Below are 21,724 nucleotides of genomic sequence, written 5' to 3'. Positions count from 1 at the left end.
TAGGGGATAACCTCCTCATCAATGTATATTCCAATTACTGTGAACTTAATAAACTTCCCATTGATCTCAAAGCCTCTATCTCCTGAAGAAAAACATCCCATCCATAAGATGAATTCCTGCTCCTCCGAGTACCAATAGGAAACTCAAGGTCTGATTACGAGTTGCAGTATCTGTAGTTCCATGTATGAACTCCACAAGGAAGTCAATGTCATAACTCTCTGCCACCCATCCATTCTCTTGTGTCAAATCTCTCTTCTCAAGACTCACTTCTGGCCCTTTCTTTACTTTGAACTTCCCGAATGTCATATCCTGTTAAAGGAAAATCTTTAATGCCTTCGACCTCAACTGAACTGTAGGCCCCATGATTTTAAGATTGTGTTTAATCTGCACACTTAGTGCTGAGGAATCTGTAGGATCCTTTGTTATCTTTACTTGCATTTGTATAATTACCCTTGTATTTGTTGTCTTGAGAGTACCCTGGATTTGATTAGCGGCCTTTTTAAACTTGACGTTTCTGATGAAATACGTTTGGTTGTAGTTCATCTTAAATTTCTGCAGCAGTACATCGAACTTCTTCTACTTCAATCACATCCGGTGGATCAGCTGAAATTCTCCATCGACCCAGAGGTGATATCATTTGTTCTTCCAGGAGACGCCATTACAGAAGACAAACTAAGAAGTGTAGACTTTGATTTTAAATAGCTTATTCTCTGCAACTTCTAGAAATCGCCATCACAAGGTGGAGGGGGGGCAGCAGAACTGCTTGACAGCCTAGTAAATCTTGCTTGATTACAGATCGCCTAATTGGCAATGCGTGCCGATTATCATCTGAAGCATTATTCATCACTTTGCTTGATTACAGCCAGCACGAGCGAGTACAGGCGCATCCCTCCAATAATGGACAAAGTGGAGTCTTTCCACAGTGAGAACGATAGGAAGATAGCTCAAATTGGTTCCATCCACGGCTCAAGGCTCACTTCGATTCAAGATCGAGAGGTCTAGTCAAGGCTGATAGTTGTATTGTCCTACCTGTTGTTGAAATCTCAGCAAATCTCGTGTATGCATAGGGAGGACGAAGATATTTTTGCTAGTTGATGATGCCGGAAGAAGGAGAAATGTATGATGACATTGATATTTAGTTTGATCCATCAGACCATTGAACATTGGAAAAGAGAAGCTGACAGAATCATCCGATGCCTCCTCCGATCAAGAGACAGACACAACTGCATGTGGTACCAAAAATTGCCAGAGCCAAAGATAGGCTATGGTGGTCCAGGGAAACAAGGCGTATCCGAGAATAGAGACTGTAGTCTCCGCGCCTCCGTAAATTTCCAAAATTTTCCATGTCAGATGGGCAGACCCCCCCCAATCTCAACATAGCATTGGTAAGGCTATTTTGAGAATGCAAAGCTTTTTATCTTTCCCTTCAACTTTCGAAACAGGAAGCCTAACCCACCTCTTACACTTGTTCTAGACACTTGTCTCTTATCTCCCCCAAGATTTTTTTGACAGAGACAATAGAACTAATCTCCCTCCGGTATGGAGGATAGACCAGCACATTCTATGTGTTATGCTCCTGGGCATCCATCACAAAGAACAAGTTCTCCCCCCATCACCACATTCTGCACAAATATCAACATTATCATTGGGCTTATACCAGCAGCTCTATCCTGTCTCTTCACTGAAAGAGCTGCTGCAACCTCATGTAGTGACTGCCCATCTGATAGAAATATACTCAAATACGGATTTCATCGAGAACCCCAACCAGCATGAGCTTCAAATGATGAACAGCTAACCACTTCATCGCAGCATCCACAGCGAATTCCCGAGTCTTCCTTTGATTCCACGATATCCTGCACTTTTCTTGGAATTCATCATTGTAATTGACAACATAATATTACTGTTTGGCATCCGTTTTTCATATTTTTCTGACACACACACAACATGCATACAAATTGAAACACACACAAACACAAACACACAAGTGGAGTATGTACATTGGATGCGGGTACTGAAAGGACGGAAAGATAATGCAGCAATCACACACAATGAAACACACGCGAAAAGATAACATAGATGCACAACAAAAATGGAGGTGTTTATGGCTCGAATGCGCAGCAGCACGACAACGCTAATCTCAGGGGTATGAGGATCTAGGAAGGCATTTGTCACATCCACTTCTTTCACGGGTTCTCGAGGCTTATTGGAATTAGGGACAATAATAGGAGCAATCCTTAAGCATTGTCTTCTTGTTAATATACTTTCAAATTTCTTTCAACAGCTAGGAGACAACATGAGCAAACTATTAGAAGGTTAGATTTGGTTTGAAGGTGTCTAGATGTCTAGGTCTTTGAAGGTGTCTAGCCCACTTTCATCTTTCCTATTTTCTCTAGAAGTGGCAACATCTACCCTTCATCTATCTGTAGGGATACTTTTGTATCCTCTATCTCTTGGATCTCTGATCATGTCTCTATATCTATCTCTACTACTAGAGTGCTCTATACCATACCATTTTGTTCTATATTGTTATGTTTCTCCTTGGGAAGATTGAATTTCACCATTTTGGCACAAGGAATGTTCTCTTTTGAAATTGTGTGTATTGCAGCAACTTTCAATTCCACCAAGTCGGAGGCATGTGCTTGGGTCTTCTATTGGGTATCAATGGTAGCTTTCATAGTTGCTGGACTCGGACACCCTTTTGTAGTGTGGCCTTCCCCTTTGCATCCACTGTAGAAAGGTTTGTAGTCCATGGACCTTCTAGGGTTTGGATAGTTTTGTGAGATATATCCCTTTTCTCTGCATTTGTAATAATCCACCTCTGATCTCGGGCCACCGTTAAACTATCGTCCTCTATAACTATGAGAGGAAAACCTCATTGGGCTGAAATTAGGACCAAACTCTCTAGGCTTTGGTCTGGGACTTATATCCTGGGTAGCCATCTTGGATTCCAACAAGTTGAATCTTGCTTCTTTATCTTTCTTCCTTCTTTCATGCATCTCCTTTAAAGAGAAAATATAATTTGTATGGTTCTTCCTTAAATAGTATAAACAGAAGGCTCTGGGGATAGTTGGTTTTCTAGTACATTCAATGGCTAAATGTCCTACCCCATGGTACTTTCTGCACCCTGTATTAGATCTCATCACATCTCTTTCACCTACTATAAGATTGAATATATTGGCGGTATTCATCTTCATTGTCTGTAGTTATTCTGTAATCACACCCATCAACTTCTTCTCGATACTTGCAACTAAATTGGATAGAAATTACTTTAAAATTTCCCCTCATGGAGTACTTGTAGTAGCATTTTGGAAAGCCTCCGTAATCAGTGCATAGGACTCGTTGGGCTGGTCCAAAGGTCCTATGTTCTGATTCTAATTCAGAGCTCCTATTAAGATTGGTAATTGTTGGTTCTAGTTGGTAGAGTTCAACTATTGTTGTTGATTTTCCATTGGGGAAACTATTTGAGGCCATTGCTATTGTGGTTGAACCATCATTTGAGGTTCTACTGTCCATGTCCACTGTGGATTCAGTGCACTACGATTCTAATTGTATCCAAGGGTAGGGGTAGGGAACAGTCCCTAAGATTGCATTTAGTGGATATGCCATTCCTAGCATGGGAGGAGGTAAGACTTCTCTTCCTAAGGTCATTAACAATCTTACTTTAACTTCATCATATAGTCCTGCACCTTCCACTACAACTTACACATTGACTGGTCTTCTCAATTCCATAAACTCACGAACTTTTGGTTATAGGCCTCTAAGAAAAACTCCCTTCTAGATGCCTTCATCCAAGTGATGGTTGGTCCATCTCTTTAGTATGGATTTCATTCTAGAGACATATGCTTCCACTTATTCACTAGATACGTTCATGAGCTCCTGTCGCATCTACTTTTCAAAACCTTCATTCTTGAATTTAGTGAGAAATGCCAACTTTAGGTCATCCCATGTGCAAAAATTTCTTGCTATTTGTCTCTCATACCACTGAAATGCCACATCTTTGAAAGTGGCGAGAAATATCACCAACCAATGCTTGGGGATTTTGGCATTATTGGCTACACAAGCTACCCTAAACTCAACTACATAAAGATTAGGGTCTTCATTGTACTCTCCCTTAAAGATGGGAAATGGGACTACATTCATTAGATTATCATCAATATTTCCAAGATGGATTTGACTAGAAAGGGGACCCTTGAGTCATTGTGGGAACTTCTGTAAAGAGTGCCGCAAGGGCGTCAAAAGAGACTTCTGCTCTACTAGCTTATTCTCAGCTTTGATTCTTGCATCATATAAAAATTCTCCCACGAATCTATCAGAATAAAACTTCAACATATTCTTCATCAAAAGAAAAAGAGAATACAAAGTAATACTCCACTTTGAATGAAAATTATCACATAGATTTAATCTTCAAGAGGCTTATAGTCTTCATAGTCTCTCTCATGATCTCTCACTCATAGATACATTGTTTTACATGAAAATTTGTCTATCTCTCACTCTCACAATCTCTCATACATGATCTCTCTCTATAATACATTGGAATAATCAAGAATAATCATCTATAATTTCTCTTTGGTCGTGGATACCCCTCCCAAGAGGTATGTTTAATATGAAGGGTCACCACAGCCACTACAATGTCCTTTCATAACTTAACAGTGCCACTATCACTTCAATCTTCACTTAAGTCTTCAGCAACTACTTCTTCTACTTCTTTGAGCTATTTTGATCTTATATTAATCTCTTTCCAAGATTAGAAAACTTTTCGAAGCTACACATTCATCCAACAAGACACTTATAAAGGCATATAGAATAGAAACAGAATAAAAACATAGGGTCTACAGTACCATACATAAGATCATTAGAAAGCATTTAGCTCAACTAAAACCATTCAAAACCATCAAGAATCATTCGATAAACTTTCAAAAAAGCTAAAATTTACCAATTATCACTCCATCCTCTCATACAAAAGGAAAATAGAACAAAATATAAGCTAAACAGAACCAATCTGAACCAATGAGACCCTCAATAGAAGCTTCCAACACATCATATCTCCATTGAAAAACATCATGAGCTTTTCAAAACCATTCAATATTATCCACCAAAACTCTCTAAAACACTTCTAAAATAATCAATCATCATTCAAATCATAATCCAACAAAAAATAGCGGAAACACAATCATATCAACCCTCAACACGAACTATTCATCTCATAAAAAATAGCATCCCTACTCATTATGAACTCACCTATGCCATGGTTATGGGAAAAACACCATTTTTGCTCTAAAAAATATCCAATAAAAATGTACTTTTCATCCTTTGGATTAAGATTCTTTTGCAACTCATTTGGCACATAACTAAATGTAATACAATCACACTTTCAAGTATCTCACATCAGGCTAATTCTTGCTTATAAAGTATTCTTTAGGGATCGTTCCATGAGCTATAGCTCTAAGAGTTCTATTCATATAATATAGGTAGTAGTATCAACATCTTGAGACCAAAAATATTTTGGAATATATTTTTTCAATTATCAATCCTATGCAACTTTTGCAATATGTCTATTTTTTCTTTCTACAAACCCATTTTATTGTGGGATATACATGTAACTAAACTGCCTCTTTATCCCATGCGATTTCAAAAAGTCACTAAACTCATTAGAGAGGTACTCTCCCCCTTCATTTGACCTCAATCACTTAACTTTCAAGCATGTTTATGTTTCAAAAGTAACCTTGAATTTTTTGAAGTACTCAAATACATCACTCTTTTTCTTTATAAAATATACCTACAACTTTCTTAAATAATCATCAATAAATATGAAAAGATATTTGTTCCCACCAAAAGATATGTTTTGTGTAGATCCCCAAACATCTATATACACAACATCAAGTATATCTCTGCTCACATCTCTATCATGAGAAAAAGATTGTCTTACTTGCTTACCAAACTAACATGCTTCACACATTTTTTTAAATTATTCAACTGTAAAAGCAAGCAACTCGATGGAAAACAATAACTTCAGCCTTTGCACACTTGCATGTCTAATACGTTTGCCATATTTCAATATTTGCATTCCTTTTCCTTTAGCATTCATAGTAGAAATTCTAGCATTTAAAGTGAACACATAGCCAACTCTACTTTCTTTTGCAACCAATCTCCACTTATAATTAAAATCTTCCACAAAGTATCATTTTGTATTAAATCAAACTTACAACCCTTGCTCTACCATTTGACCAAGAGACACTAAAATCTTTGTGATGGATGACACATGTAGTACATCTGACAAATTCTTTGATTGATTATCATGCAAGGATAATGAAACCTTTCCAATGTGTATAATTGGTTGGCATGAATCATCACCCATCTGTATATAACTTGGTTTTTGTAAATCTTGCATCTCTCCAAATCATTCAACATAATTGGTCAAATGATTAAATGCATCTAAATCAAAATACTATACATCATCATGTATCCCCTTTCTCCTAACAACATTGATCACATGATGCATAACAAATAAACACTCACTTTTGTTTTCATTTTGTCCTAAAGATAATGTATAGTTTCCTTGCTACAATTTACCACTGCGGATATTATCCTTCTTACACTACAAGATACAGGACATATATCGATGTTTAAAGTGATACAAATATTCTTTTTAAAATTTACTCCTGTTATGGCTAAAAGCATTCATGTAGAAATATGTATAGATCCATCGCTATTTGCATCACTATCTGCATCATTATTAGCATCAGTTTTGGACACTAATAGCAATGCAGATAGCGATGCTATGCAATGTTTATATCGACTCAAATAGTGATACGTACAATAAATTAGTAATGAAAATAGCATGTATATAAAATTGTGATATATGTATGGAGAAAAAAAATGGTGGCAAGGTAGCAAGCTACCCTACCACCCATAGCACCATGCGTCAAATAATATTTTGCAAAGAAATTACATATTGGATACATAATCATTATCAAGACACATGCAAAAACTTCATAAACCCACAAGACTAATAACTCATAAAATAAGTACAAGACTAGTGATGATAATTTATAAAATTACATGGAACCATGGAGAAAAGAGTCCAAAACAAACATGAAAATCTATCTGTAAATATTGTAAAATGTGATTTTACACAAAGTATGATAAATATATCTAAGGAATACTACATAGAAGATGCTTACATGGATCATAAGATTAGAAAGGAAGATTTTGATCCACGGATCTAAGCGCATGCTACAGCTCCTTATCATCTGAAAGCTTGTCTTGATGTAAATGCATCACAAAAAACCTAATGACTACAGATAAGAAAGAGGATTGACTAACTGGGCTGTTGTGTACATACAATCTATTGATAAGTACAGTGAGAACGCATCTCTCTACATATCAAGTATCCAAACCTATAAGATCACGGTTTGTGATGGAGTGTTGCAAAGAAAACAAAATACCATTGTTAGAAATAAGATAGTTAGTACAAGTGATGTTCCAAATAAGAAAGTGAGAAGAACTAAAAGAAAACTTACAAAGTCCTCCAAATAAGTCCTGTGGCTTGCTATTCCCCAGATGATGTGCAACCTCTGCCTCCAATCATCTACCTAATGAAAAACCTTTTTGCCAGCGTAGTTACTAGAAACTCCTCATGCAAAGACACTGCTATATAGTCCTTTCTCCTCTTTGATATATTCTTTCATTGGTCCAAAATGTTGTGTCTAAATACTTATTGGCACAACTCTCTCATGCGAGACATCAGCCTCCTCTCATCATTCATGATCATGGTACCTATTTTCTCATCTATGAGGTGCCTGTATCCTATTGGGGTATGTCTATAGGTACAACCTCTCCCACCTGCATCCATGCTCTTGGGTATAACCAAGAAATCCATGTGCATCTGGTATACTTGTAGGGGTAATATCTATGGTATACATATCTATGGAATGCTAGACACGCTGATTAAGATACATCTTGTGGTCTTAGATGTCACAACTATCATTGTTGTCCATTTGGTCTATGTTACAAGAAATAAGATATTTATGTTTCCCTCATTGATGATCTTCATTTATTTTAGACTCTACTTATATTTCTCACTGTCTATTCTTATATTTCCTTCCATTGTTTTTCTCTCCCCCTTTTTATTTCTCTCTCCACCCCTCTTTCCCCCTTTCTCTCTTTCTCTTTCTTGTTTGCCTCCCTTCATCTCTCTTTGTTTCTCTCCCTCATCTCTCTCTCCCCTCTCTCTCTTTTTCTCCCACTCTCTTTATCTTGATCTATCCCCCTCTCTATTTCTCTCCCCACCCCTGTTTCTCTCTCTCTTTCCCTTTCTTTGTTTGCCTCCCTTCATCTCTCACTACAAGATATAGGCCTTATACCGACGTTTAAAGCGACGAAAATACAAACAACAAAATTTGCCCCCGTCGTCGCAAAAAGTGTCGTTATTGGTGACGCCATAGAACAGTCGGTATTGGCATCGCTATCAGCATCGCTATTGGCATCGTTATGCACGTCGCAAACTGTCTCTATCAGTGTCGGTGTTGGCGTCACTATCAGCGTCACAGCGTGATAGTGACGCCAACACCGACGCTGATAGCGATAGTTTGCGACATGCATAACGGCGCAAACTGTCTCTATCAGTGTCGGTGTTGGCGTCACTATCAGCGTCACAGCGTGATAGTGACGCCAACACCGACGCTGATAGCGATAGTTTGCGACATGCATAACGGCGCCAATAGCAACGTGAGCAGTAAAATTTGGGACGCTAATAGTGACGGTAACAGGGAAAAAAAAAATTTGTGCACACTGTGTGCTTTATGAGAGCCATGCAAAATAGTTTCTGCACTACTATGTACAATGTGCTTGCAAACAAAAACAATGTATACTGAAATCATAAAACTGATACATGAAATAAATACATGATCGCATAAAAAGTGATTGGTACAATCATGACAAGATATCACTAATACATAGAAAATGTCTACATAGATCAGGCGACTCAAAAATAAAGGTGTGTGAGCTCCAAGGATCCAAGGGCGAGCTACACATCCTCGTTCCCCGAAAGCTCGACTCACCGCAAAGGAGCATCAAATGGAACTCTGCAGAAAAAGAAACAACACATCAATCCACCATACAATAATGCATTTAAATATCTCATGGTAACTACGGACAAGAAAGATGAGTGTCGCATTTATACAATCGGTCGACCAATGCCCTAAGGTCGTGCCCCTCTGCATATTGGTCTCAAGGCTAGTCGGATCGCAATTTGTAATGGAGTGTTGCAAAGAAAACAAAATGCTAATTGTTAGAAACATGATTGTCAGTACAAAGAATATTTCAAAAAAATAAACAAGAAAAACAAAAGAAAAACTTACAAAGTCCTCCAAATATGTACTATGGCCGCCACTCCCAAGATGATGGACCACTCTGGCCTCAAGTCATGCCCTCGTCGCCTCGCGCTGCTGACTCCAACGCCGTGGAGAATCTGTTAGCCTCCTCCCTCAATCGGCGCCAGTCGTCTACATCTAACCACTTGGGCTTTGCAGCCCCATTCTTGATTGCCTTGCGTGCGTCGGATCGTCTATGTGACATGTATGCACGCATGCAATCCATCATCCAACCCGTAGAGAATCTATCTACTACAGCTGGCACTGAAAACTCCTCGTGCAAGGATGCTACTATGTAGTCCTTTCTCTCCTCCGATATATTCTTCTAATGATCCAATACATTGTGCCAAAAAACTTGTTGGCACAACTCTCTCATGCAAGCCATCACCCTCCTTCCCTCATCATTCATGATGATGGCTCCTGACCTTCAATCGACTAGATATCCATAACCCCCAGGAGTTTGCCTAAGATGGGTCCTCTCCCATCTGTGTCCACGCTCCTGGGCATATCCAGGAGACCCCTGTGCATTCGGTGTACCGATGGGGGTAATATCTCTCGAAGTGGCACCCACAGGGGTGCCACTGCTGATGACTGCGCAAAAGCCGGAGTAACTGGAGTAGACGTCTCCACAGGTGTGACAAATCTTGGAGATGACGCAGCTCTAGTTGAAGGACGAGACGGAGACACCGCGTCCATGTCTCCATAGTATCCACCTGAGCCACGAGAGCGAGGAGTTGTACCTATATCTCGTGTCGACCATAGGCTCACTGCCTCTGTATCTCTACAGCATCCCCCTGATCCCGATGCACTCCCTCCCTCTGGTCCAAGTCGTGACCCTCGAGATCGTCTGCTCCAAGCCGAAGCATCCGATCGCGCTCGAGAAGATCTAGCAGAGTGCCCTGATGAAAACCGAGACAGCTCCTGGTCTGCCATCTCTCTGAATCTAGCGATCTGGTCTGGAGACATACGTGCGAAGATGTCTTGTAACTCCTCATCGCTCATTCCTCGACTCATCCTGAAAATTTCACCTGCACAGACAAAAAATGATGTTAGAATAATCAATTTAAATCATACAAAGCACAATAATATGAATCATTTAAAAAAATCTCACTTAAAATGCATATCTTATGTACCCTTATAAGTGATTGGTCAACGAATTGAGTAAGTGGATGCTCCAAGTATGAAGTATCCTATGGTCCCATGTTAATCTCCTGACACAACTCCGCATACACTGGAAGGTCAATAGACATGTCACCACAAAAGAATGAGTCCGCCTTGTTCTCAAAGAATTCTTGGACTCTTGTATTTCCATCATTGTTAGTCGATGCTAGCTCCAAGCTTTTGACGGCCTCCACCCCTTGCAATATCGACCCCTCTATTTGCATATTATCTATCTATGCTCGAAACATCACTTTGATTATATACTCTCGCACTTCGGGGAGTTGAAGGTATAACATACCACCATCGAGGTTGTCGGGGGTTTGGATAGAAGATTACTTGTTCACAAACATGTATAAGAGAGTTCAAACCATTGTGACATAAACCATGTCGTAATACAATTAGCAAGAAAATGAGTCCATGCACCTATTCACAATGGGCCGGCAACACAAAGGTGTCGCGCAAATCCGTCCATTTTTTTTTCAGAATCTATTTCGAGAAATCCAAATGGACCTCGTCGAACTATTGCTCCAGCTCCTCCAAGTACCACTTTGAACCACTGCACATCGAATAGTATCATGGAGAAGCTACAGTAATCCACCGTAACAATACTTTGCAAGTTCCCAAAATACTCCATCTCATCCACAACCATGTTTGGATTCGTTGCTCGTCGTCGGCTCCCTTTCTCGAACCTTGCCATGATACCACAGTCCATTGTGGAGCGCATTTTGTCAATACGCTCCACGCGAAAATGCCGTCTATACGACCACGCTGCACTATATATTTTGTATTGTACATTGAAACACTCAAATTAGATGTCGCATATAAAATTTAGATACGACAAATTCTAAACCCCTCATCACCTTTGGACTACATCCCCTCGAGAATTCCCACTCCTCCATTGAGACCTCTGTCCCTTCGCAAGACGCTGCGGTCAAAGCTCCATGCAACCATCGCGTTGACATAAACCACGGCATCTCCTCCATGCCTTCGGGATATCGAATCGGTCGATGACACATACTACTTCAGAATTCAGCTTGCGCTTCCTCTTGATCTTTCCTAGCGATCTGGTACTTGGCGAGCCACGTCTAGTAGTGTTTCCATTGTCTTAAAGCTTGTACTACAGCTAATAATTCTTTATCATATGTGGAATATTTAAGTTCGGAGGGTTTCAGCTTACAACTAGAATAAGATATGGGATGATTGTCTTGCATAAGTACGGCTCCTATTCCAGATCTGCTAGCATCAGTAACTACTAAAAAGAATGGTCTATTAAAATCAGGCAGTTGTAATACAGGAGCATTGGTTAATACATGTTTCAATAAGTCAAAGGATTTCTGTTGATTATCAGACCAATGATAAATAATACCTTTCTTCAAAAGTTTAGTCAAAGGAAAAGCAAGTAATGAAAAATTACGCACAAACTTCCTATAAAAACTAGCAAGACCTAGAAAAGAATGTAACTCATGCACATTTATAGGTATAGGCCAGTTCAATATTGCTTCTTAGGGTCAACTTTAATACCATCTGATGATACAATATGACCTAAATATTCAATTTCTGTTTTAAAGAACTCACTCTTTTCCAGATTAGCATACAATTGATTATCTTTTAATAACTTGAAAACCAATGACAGATGTTCATAATGTTCTTTCTCATTTTGACTAAACACCAAAATATCATCAAAGAATACAATAACACAATGCTGATATTTCAAAAATATATGATTCATCATTCTACTAAATGTAGCAGGTGCATTAGTCAATCCGAAAGGCATCACTAAAATTTCATAATGACCAAATTGTATTCTAAATGCAGTCTTGAATATGTTAGACTTATATAATCTCACCTGATGATAACTAGATTTAAGGTCTATTTTACCAAATATGGTAGAACCTTGCAGTTTATCCATAAGGTCATCGACTCTAGGAATTGGATATCCATTCTTTACTGTGATCTTATTTAAAGCACGATAGTCAATGCACATACGATAAGTATTATTATTCTTATTTACCAACAGAACAAGTGCACCAAATGGAGAACTACTAGGTCTAATCAATCCTCTATTTAGTAATTCCTCAACTTGATTTTGAATTTCTTTTTGCTCTATCTGGCTATGCCTATATGGTGCTTTACAAGGTGGTTGTGTACCAGGAATCAAATCTATTTTGTGGTCTTCTGGACGTGAAGGAGGTAAACCAGGTGGTAGATCTTCTGCAAAATAGTCTTTAAAGTGTGCAAGAAATTCTTTATGCCTAGGGTGCATATGATTTTCTTTAACTTGCAGTTCATTCACCCAAATGAGATAAGATTTACTACTTTTGCGTAATGCACGTTTAGCTTGAGTATGCAAAAGCAGTGGAAAAGCATTAGATGCATACATACCATACAATGTAATATGTTTTCCTTGAGAATGAATATTAATTGAATGTGTGGAATAATCTATATCAGGGTTATGCTGATGATGCCAAGGCATACCTAAAATAATATCACTCGACTATAATGGTACAACTAGAAAATTCCTTCTTTCAGTAAGAGGCATGGTGCAATATACCAAAGTGATTCACCTTCTCTTCCATTGAGGCATCCATTCTTTTTTCTACCCCATTTTCAACCACCACATCTCTAGTCATTCTATCATCATCCTTCAGTGACCATAGCATTTCATTGTCTAGTTCCATTGTTGGTAGCCATTGTGAAATATGCACTAGCGCCTCAAACATCAACCAACTTTCGGTCATGCTACCTTCTGGCCGAGCTCATTGTTGCAAAAAGCCTTTCAAGGTTTTCATGAAGCGCTCTAAGAAGAACATCCATCGCGTATGGATAGGTCCAGCAATCTCCACTTCATCCACAAGATGCACAAGAAGGTGCATTTGTATCGTGAGCATGTTGGTGGGCAGGTATTTCTCAAAGAGACAGACCGTCTCGACTACTCCCCGCCTCACGGATTCAATAGAGGATGTCTTAATCTCCTTCTGTGAGATCCATTGCACCAAAGTCGACAACTTGTAAATGGCCCGGCGTATTTCTGGAGTAAGACATCCTGCGATCGCGATCGGTAGGACAAACTGCCACAAATGAGAAACCATTATGAATAATGGCTACATTCCAAATAGCAAAATTCCCACGCTAATTACAATCCATTCGTAGTACAAACCTGACATATCTTATGCCAGTCATGGGATTTTAGCCCTGATAATTGGTCGTCTTTAGAAAATGTAGACCTAAGAGAATGCATCATACCCGTTAGACTTGATTACTTGCTTCACTATGCGCTCTTCTTTAGTGGACAAAACCCAAGGAGCGCGAGGAAGCTGCATGCGACCATCAGTACTCGATTGCAGCCAAAGTGCCTCCATCTTACCTACCTCCTTCAAATCCATTCGTGCCCCTATAGTGTCTCTCTTTCCTGTGATATGGTTCCATAATAAGCTGCCCACATTCTTGAAAATATGCATGGGATCCAACAAGTGGTTGACCTGTAAGTGGGTCCAATATGGCAACTCGTGGAAAATTGAGAACCGCTGCATTCCATTTGGATGTGATTCCGCGTGGACCATTTTCAGCTCATATCAGCTTGCGGCATTCATACGTGTTGGAGGTCGTCCAAAGAAACCTTCCCTGAGTTCATGATCCTCCGACAAGAAAGCAACGTGTCCTTGATATACCATCTTCTTCATGGTTCGTGACCTTCCGGAGTCTAACTATGGCCTGCACAATGGACATGCATGATAACCTAAGGTAACGAGACCTGTTCCAACACCATGACCTAGTGAATACTTGATTGAATGAGATAAAATATAGATATTACTAGCGAGAACGGAGGCCTGCTCACCTGAGCACTCTCCCAATCCCAGAAAGTCATGCATCGTCCATATGAGAATGGCTCAAATATTGGCTGACCGCTGACCATCACGCCTGCTCATATCTTGCACAGTGACCCCCTTCTCCCACAAAATCTTAAGCTCATCAACTAATGGATGAAGATACATGTCCATATTTTTTACTTTGTAGCGGCCTGGGATGAGCAAGCTAAGGATGAGATGTCCTTTCTTTGTAAAAAGCCATGGAGAGATATTGTAGTTGACAAGGACTATAGGCCACACACTATAAGAAGGTGAGCGCAGACCGAATGGGTTCATGCCATCCATTGCGAGACCCAGCCGAAGATTCCTTGGCTCTCGGGCAAAGCCTGGGAAGGTAGAGTCAATGTGGCTCCATGCGCACGAATCCGCTAATATTCATTGAACTCCATCCGCGGACCTATTCTGCGCATGCTACATTGTCAAGCTCACCATGCCGGACGTATGAAACATGTGGTTTATGTGGGGGATAAGCAGAAAGTGTCTGAGAACTTTTTGAGGGATGGTTTGCCCTTGCAAGTCCTGTCGATACCTGTGAGCACCATACTTTGGACATGTCTCCATAGTCTCGTATTCTCCTCGAAACAGACAGCAATCGTTGATACATGCATGGATGTTATTGTAGTCCATGCCAAGCTTCCGTAAAACATGTCATGCATCATCACGAGACTCAGGCATGGTATTTACAGGTGGTAATATATGATATTTCAATAACCTGAAAAAAATCATAAAACACCTTAAAAAACACAAATGTTTATAATAATAGTGCTGAATAAAAAAATCAATGAAGTGTATGTACAAGGTACGTGAACAACTCGGTCACACTCGTATCGCTTCACCCGTATTTTGCTTACACACTTAAGAGTGCAAGCAGTGTCTTCAACCGAGATACTCGGCACCCATCATATAATGGTATGGATGCTTCCTCTCTAAGCAGATTAGAAGTCTCGACATCCATCGGAATCAATGCATCGAGCATTGCCTCCATCTCAGGCTCCAAGATTGTAGGTAGGTCTGGAAGGTTGCATGTCTCCTCTGGCTGTAACGTGTCCACTAGAATCATTCCGGACACATCTTAGCAGTCCATCGGGAAGGATGTCTAGAAAGCTCCGCCCGGCACTCCCATGGAATGTTACGGGACTTGCGATCTAGGTCTTCCCGTGTCTGCCACGTAGCGGAAGTATCCTGGCCGTTCCAACTTAGGATCGACCTGAATTTGGGTTTTCCTGTTTGGTCATTAGCTAGCAACAACTAGCGTCAGACCCGAGCGAACTACTTTACGCAGAAACGCCAGGTCTGAAGCAGATTCACGCTGCACTTGGTTCAAGGAGAATGGGAAACGAGAGGGATGCAAGGCTCGACCTCTCTGCCATAAGGCATAGTCCCATTCTGTTCCCCTAAAACAACGTGAATCGGGTAATAGTTAATTCTAAGTCATCGTTCTCGTTACTTGTTTCGGTGATGACGATCATCCTCTGTTCGTTGAAGACTTTGAGAAAAGTTCACGGCTAACCGGGACCACCCATCCATAGGACAGACCCATGGTCCGTCCTCCGCACTTTCCTCGGTTTATTTTAGTTATGTAATTACCTACCACATTAATTTGACATATATCAAACAGCTTCTTTGATTAACCCTGTTAAGCACTGGTTCCTTCACGTAATCTTATCACAGGACATAAAGAAAACAATGTCAAACAACTTCTTTGTTATCATTTTATTCCTTTTATCTTTGAAATACAAGGAGTTCCGCCCGTAGGCTTGTTCATAATCCGCCCGAAGGCTATCCAGTAATCCACCAGGGATCACTAATCCAAGTTTCTGCCCGTAGACTAGTATGCGGGCCTCGAGATCCAATCCCGAGTCACATTAGCCTCTTGTGTAGGGCCCGGAAGGCGAGGGATTTATGGCTAGAGCCCCCTCTGGCACCCAAGCGTCCTCCTGCTCCAAGTAGAACTCAACGGAGAGACCTCTCACGGCGGGTTCGGTCCACGTTCCCGGCGCGGTTAACAACCCCCTTGGTTAGGGTCAGGCAGGCAGTCGGGGGTAACTGAGCTGCCTCTCCCTTCAGGCCTTCAACCTGAAGTATTTAGATATCTTTTCATCCTTTAGTTCATTGAGCAAACAATGCAAACAGTGCTTTCTAAACTGTTACAAGCACAATCAATTCCAGTGGTCGTTTAGCTGGCAAACTGTTAAGGAGTGACTCATTTTCTCCGAATGCAACCCGCATTCGATTCGGAATCAATTGCAACTTGGCAAGATTCCTATCATTCTTGGGTTAGGGTCATACCCTACCAATACTTTAGGTTTTGTTATGGTAGATTCCAGCGACCATGTCGCTTTAATTTATTGACTAATCATTTGCGTCAAGCAAATACCTAGCTTCCCTTAACTTGACAAATTTTCCCTAGTGAGGATAGAGTAAGAGGATGACTACCCTTTTCCCTTGCAAGTTAACTTGCACAAGAACCTGCCAGCCTTAAACCATGGAATGGTAAAACTTCCTATGATCAGCCCGCAAGGCTAAGTGACATTGCAATTTATTGCACAAGTGTCGCCTCCATTTCAAGGGATCATTTCACCTAATGAATGGCGTATCCAGGTCACGGAATTAACTTCAGGTGAGAAGGAGGGTTTAGGGTGTCTTTTTACCCAACCCATCCCTAATTCCCTAAGTCGACAACGTTTTAGTCCTAGGGTTCCAACTCAATTCGGGTTTCATCATTTTGGACGCTTGGTCCCATAAGGTAGGAATCCTAGCTTATTGTTTACATGAGCATCCAATTAGCTCAACATTTTGCGGGAATGTGAGTATGATCTTTGGGTTTGAGGGTTTTGACTTGGCAACAAGTGTAAACTAGGTCGACTCCTTATCGTGCTACCTTAGTTAGCACCTTGGGATATTTGTCGTATCGACTGAACCATGCCCATATGAATCCCTTGGGGTTAGGTGATTTAGGCAACTCAATATACTTGCCCTGCGACAAGGATGAACCTTTCCTAGAGATAATAAACTAGATCTAAAGGAGGATAAATAGTTACAACTACACCAATACCCGTAAACATGCGATTTATTGCTTCTACGCATCACATGGTTCACGATAACTTTATCTTTCCTTGGTGTAGTAAAAATGCATGATAATCTGGATACCAACTTTTCCTAGGACTTACTAGGACTTACATCAAATAATCATGCCTACAACCTTGTTGTCTACACTTTAGAATCTTATGCTTTGACGAACCATGCAACCTTTCCTAAATGCGGCTCCTGATGAATGACATTTTTGCATGATGACTATGCAACGTTCTCCTAGTTACAATGAAACTTATACAAAACTAAAGCTAGTGATAATTTATTCCATTTTACATGCCACTTGCAAGTCCATAAGATCATTTCCGTACTCTTCTATTTCTTTTTCGGATAATATCTTATGGGTGTTAACTTTTCCTAATGGAATCATTACGAGGAGGATGTTGCCTAACATGCGGCACACGCTTATTCCTACCATGTCCAGGAAGAAAAATGCACTTATCAATTTCATTTCTTTGCCCTAAGTAATATATGTTTAGATTCATTACTTTGATAATGTACCAAAATAGCATCATGCAGCTAGTCTCCTAAGGCGGGCAACCCGTTTCGAATTCATGACATACTTCAACCTTGCCTAACGTTTCAAGAGATACTCTATCAAATGTCTTTTTACCACTGCCACATGCATTAAAATTAAGCGTAAAATGCATTCTTCCCTATGGAACTAAGCGCACCTAATCATTTCTTTAAGAAAAAATAAACTTGAAAGAACCTGGACTTGTGGGCTCGGGGAGATATCCACTTGTATGCTCGGAGATGAACCTCCTGCAGGCGCACCTTGTGATCTTTTTGGGGCCATCGTGGGCGTGGTCTCGGCTTCTGGTTAGCCTTTGCGGTCTACGAATTGACTTGCCTTGGCATGCAACCTCCCGACCTTTGCCTTTTTCCCTCGTACGCAGGAGATTCCTTTAGGAGATTTTGGATAGATGGTGCTTGCGGAAGAGGGCTTTATGAGTTCTTTAGGGAAAACCCGGGTTGGCACGGAATTGATTCACGGCTGGCTTGTGGGCTTTGAAGTCTTTTTGCGAAAATCCTTTTACGAAGGGTCTTGTGGGAGGTCTTTATGGGTTTCACCTTCTCCTCTTCAAAGTCCCGGGGAGGGGAGGGGGTATGAACGGGTCTATGGGGGATGTAGTGGGAAGGGGGCTTAAGGAAGCCCCCCTCTTAGAAGAATCTTAAGAAGCTTCTTAAGAAGCTTCTAAGAAGCTTCTGAGCTTCTGCAGCGACGTCGAGGGGGGGGAAGTCGTAATCCAGCGGGCGGCGGCGGACTGAGGTGGCCTGGCGGTCTGGGGCGGCAGCTATGGCGGCTGGCGGCCGGCGGCTGGCGGACTGGGGCGGCAGCGTGGCGGCTTCACAACGGCGACCACACACGTTTTTATAGGCCTTAGGGGGGGTGGGGAAGAGGGCCTCCACACACGGGAGGACTCCCCCTCATGCAGTCCAACTCACTCCTCCTTGGCCATTCCCCCCCCACACTCCCTCTCCTCCAGCCATGCATCGGCTGGGGGAAGGGATAATAATTAAAAAAAAATTGCCTTGGATTTATCCAATTGCCCCTTCAAAAAGGGTGTTTTTGTGAGACTTGCGGTTTTGAACTCCCGGTTTTGATTTACCAATGCGGAGGACCCCATTTCACGCGTGCGGGTCACACATTACACTGCCAATAATTTCAATGCAAGAGATAACCTTTGCACAAGGTTTACGTCGTGTGCGGGACGTCAATATTCACGGGTGGGAATATTACATTCTCTCCCCCTTAGAAGAATCGAGATGTCCTCATCTCGGAATAAACTGGGGATATTGAAGATTGAGAGAGTTTTCTTCCATCCAGGTAGCATCCTCTTCGGGATAATCTTTCCACTGGACGAGGCATTCTTTCAAGGTTCCAGATCTCAATTGTCTCTCCCTGACATCTAAAATCTTTTCCGGTCTTAGTTCAAGGACTCCTTGACTAGGCATTACAATTTGTTGGTCATCAAGTACATGATTTGGGTTGGGTACATATTTTTTTAAGAGACTAATATGGAATACATTATGAACTTTTAGGTTATCAGGAAGTTGCAATTTATAAGCATTGGGTCCTAGGCATTTGAGGATTTTATACGGACCACAATACCTTGGACTTAGCTTCTTGCATTCACCTAGAGATAAAGAGCTCCTCTTGGGGCGTACCCGAATGAAAACCATGTCTCCTTCTCCGAAGACCCTCTCTTGGCGCTTCAAATCTGCATATGCCTTTTGTCTATCTTTGGCTGCTTGTATGTCTTGCCTTATTGACTTTATTTGGTCATCCATGTCCTCCAACATTTGTCTTGAAGCTTCCACTCTCATGGTAGGATCAGAAAAATTTAGGGGACTTCGACAATCATGACCATACAATGCCTGGAAAGGCGTTATTTGAATGCTCTGCTGGTAAGAAGCATTGTAAGCAAATTCTACTAACGGCAAGTACTAAATCCATCTCTTCGGCTCTCGACAGCAGTAAGCCCTAAGCATATCCTCAATGATTTGATTTACTCGCTCTGTTTGTCCATCTGTTTGGGGATGGTAGGCAGTGCTAAAACAGAGTTGGGTCCCAATAGCTTCAAAGATAGCTTTCCAGAAGTGTGAAGTGAAAAGAGAGTCTCGATCGCTAATGATCCTTCTAGGTAACCCATGTAGCTTGAATATTTCTTTGATAAACACTCTAGCAATGTCGGAGGCTTTATAGTTTGTCTTTACTGGAATCAGGTGTGCAACCTTAGTAAGCATGTCAACTACAACCATAATGGAGTTGTATCCTCCTTGGACTTGGGGTAAGCCCACCACAAAATCCATACTGATGAATTCCCATTTTATTTGGGGAATGTCAAGTGGTTGCAATTTCCCTGGCATCATGACATGTTCAGCCTTGATACGTTGGCAAGACAAACATTCAGTGACATATTTGAGGACGTCACCTTTGAGCCTCTCCCAATGGTAGCTCTTCCTAACTGCATTAAGAGTTTTTGCATAGCCAGGATGTCCTGCGAAAGGGGAGTCATGAGCTTCCCATAATATCTTCTGCTTAAGTGACTGGCTTGTTGGAATACATAGTCTTGTTCTGTAGTAAATAAGTCCATTGTCAATAGAAAATTCATGATACTTGGCCTGTAACTTCAAATTCTGATCCTTGGTAGATATTTCTTTTATCATTTCTTGGTAGGCTAAGTCATGGCTTGCTTCCTCTTTAGCTAGTTCGAGTATAGGGTTGCTTGGCATAGATACCCTTGTAGCCAGAGATCTGGCCGTTGATGGATTCTGCAAGATTAGGGAGTTTAGTAATGCCTTGCGACTGAGTGCATCGGCAACTACATTCTCTTTCCCTGGTCGATACTTGATTTCAAAATCATACTCCTCCAATACTTCGATCCATCGACGTTGCCTCATGTTGAGCTCGTTCTGGGTAAAAATCCATTTGAGACTCTTATGATCTGTTACTAGAGTAAACTTGTTACCCAACAGGTAGTGTCTCCAAAGCTTTAGAGCATGGATGACAGCTAATAACTCCAGATCATGCGTGGCATAATTCTTTTCGTGACTCTTCAATTTCCTTGAAGAGTAAGCTACTGGATGACCTTCCTGCATAAGAACACACCCCAAGGCAAGAATGCTGGCATCAGTTACTACCTCGAACTCCTTATTGAGGTCAGGAAGTTTCAGAATAGGTGCTGATACCAAACATTGCTTCAATTGGTCGAAGCTATTTTGTTCGGGAGTTGACCATATAATGGAAGTCTGCTTCTTTAGTAAGTCGGTAAGAGGTGCTGCAATCAAAGCATAGTTTTTGATAAAGACCCTATACCATCCTATCAAGCCAAGAAAACTGCGTATTTCTTTGACGGATACTGGTACTGGCCATTCAAGCACATCTCTGACTTTGGCTGGGTCTACTGATATTCCTTCTGATGATACTATGAATCCTAGATATTCAATCTGACGCTTGAAAAATGCACACTTCTTCATTTTTGCATACAGCTTATGAGACCTCATTGTCTCAAGGACAATCCGAAGTTGAGTTTCATGATCTTCTTCCTGTTTAGAATAGACTAAAGTATCATCGAAGAAGACAAGCACGAAATCATCAAGATATGGTCTAAAAATATCCTGCATTAATCTATTGAAGGTAGCAGGTGCATTTGTAAGCCCGAATGACATAACCAAGAATTCAAAGTGCCCATATCTTGTATTGAAGGCCGTTTTTGGAATATCCTCATC

The 21,724-nt window shown here is 40.9% G+C and overlaps 1 protein-coding gene across 1 annotated transcript in view; it reads left to right on the top strand.

The window, feature by feature from the left end:
- LOC148016190 (uncharacterized) overlaps positions 1-702 on the top strand; it is a 130,912-nt gene extending 130,210 nt beyond the window's left edge. Inside the window, exon 2 of the mRNA XM_087663880.1 lies at positions 539-702. Coding sequence (XP_087520006.1) covers positions 539-702 — 164 coding nt within the window. The remainder of the gene's footprint in view (positions 1-538) is intronic.
- The last annotated feature ends 21,022 nt before the right edge of the window (positions 703-21,724 follow it).

The sequence above is a fragment of the Lygodium microphyllum genome, chromosome 23 (assembly GCF_053477565.2).
Source record: "Lygodium microphyllum isolate KBCC chromosome 23, Lygodium_microphyllum_v1.1.10, whole genome shotgun sequence".
Lineage (NCBI taxonomy): Eukaryota > Viridiplantae > Streptophyta > Polypodiopsida > Schizaeales > Lygodiaceae > Lygodium > Lygodium microphyllum.
Note: the sequence above shows the minus strand (reverse complement) of the source record. Positions and strands in the feature narration are given on the sequence as shown.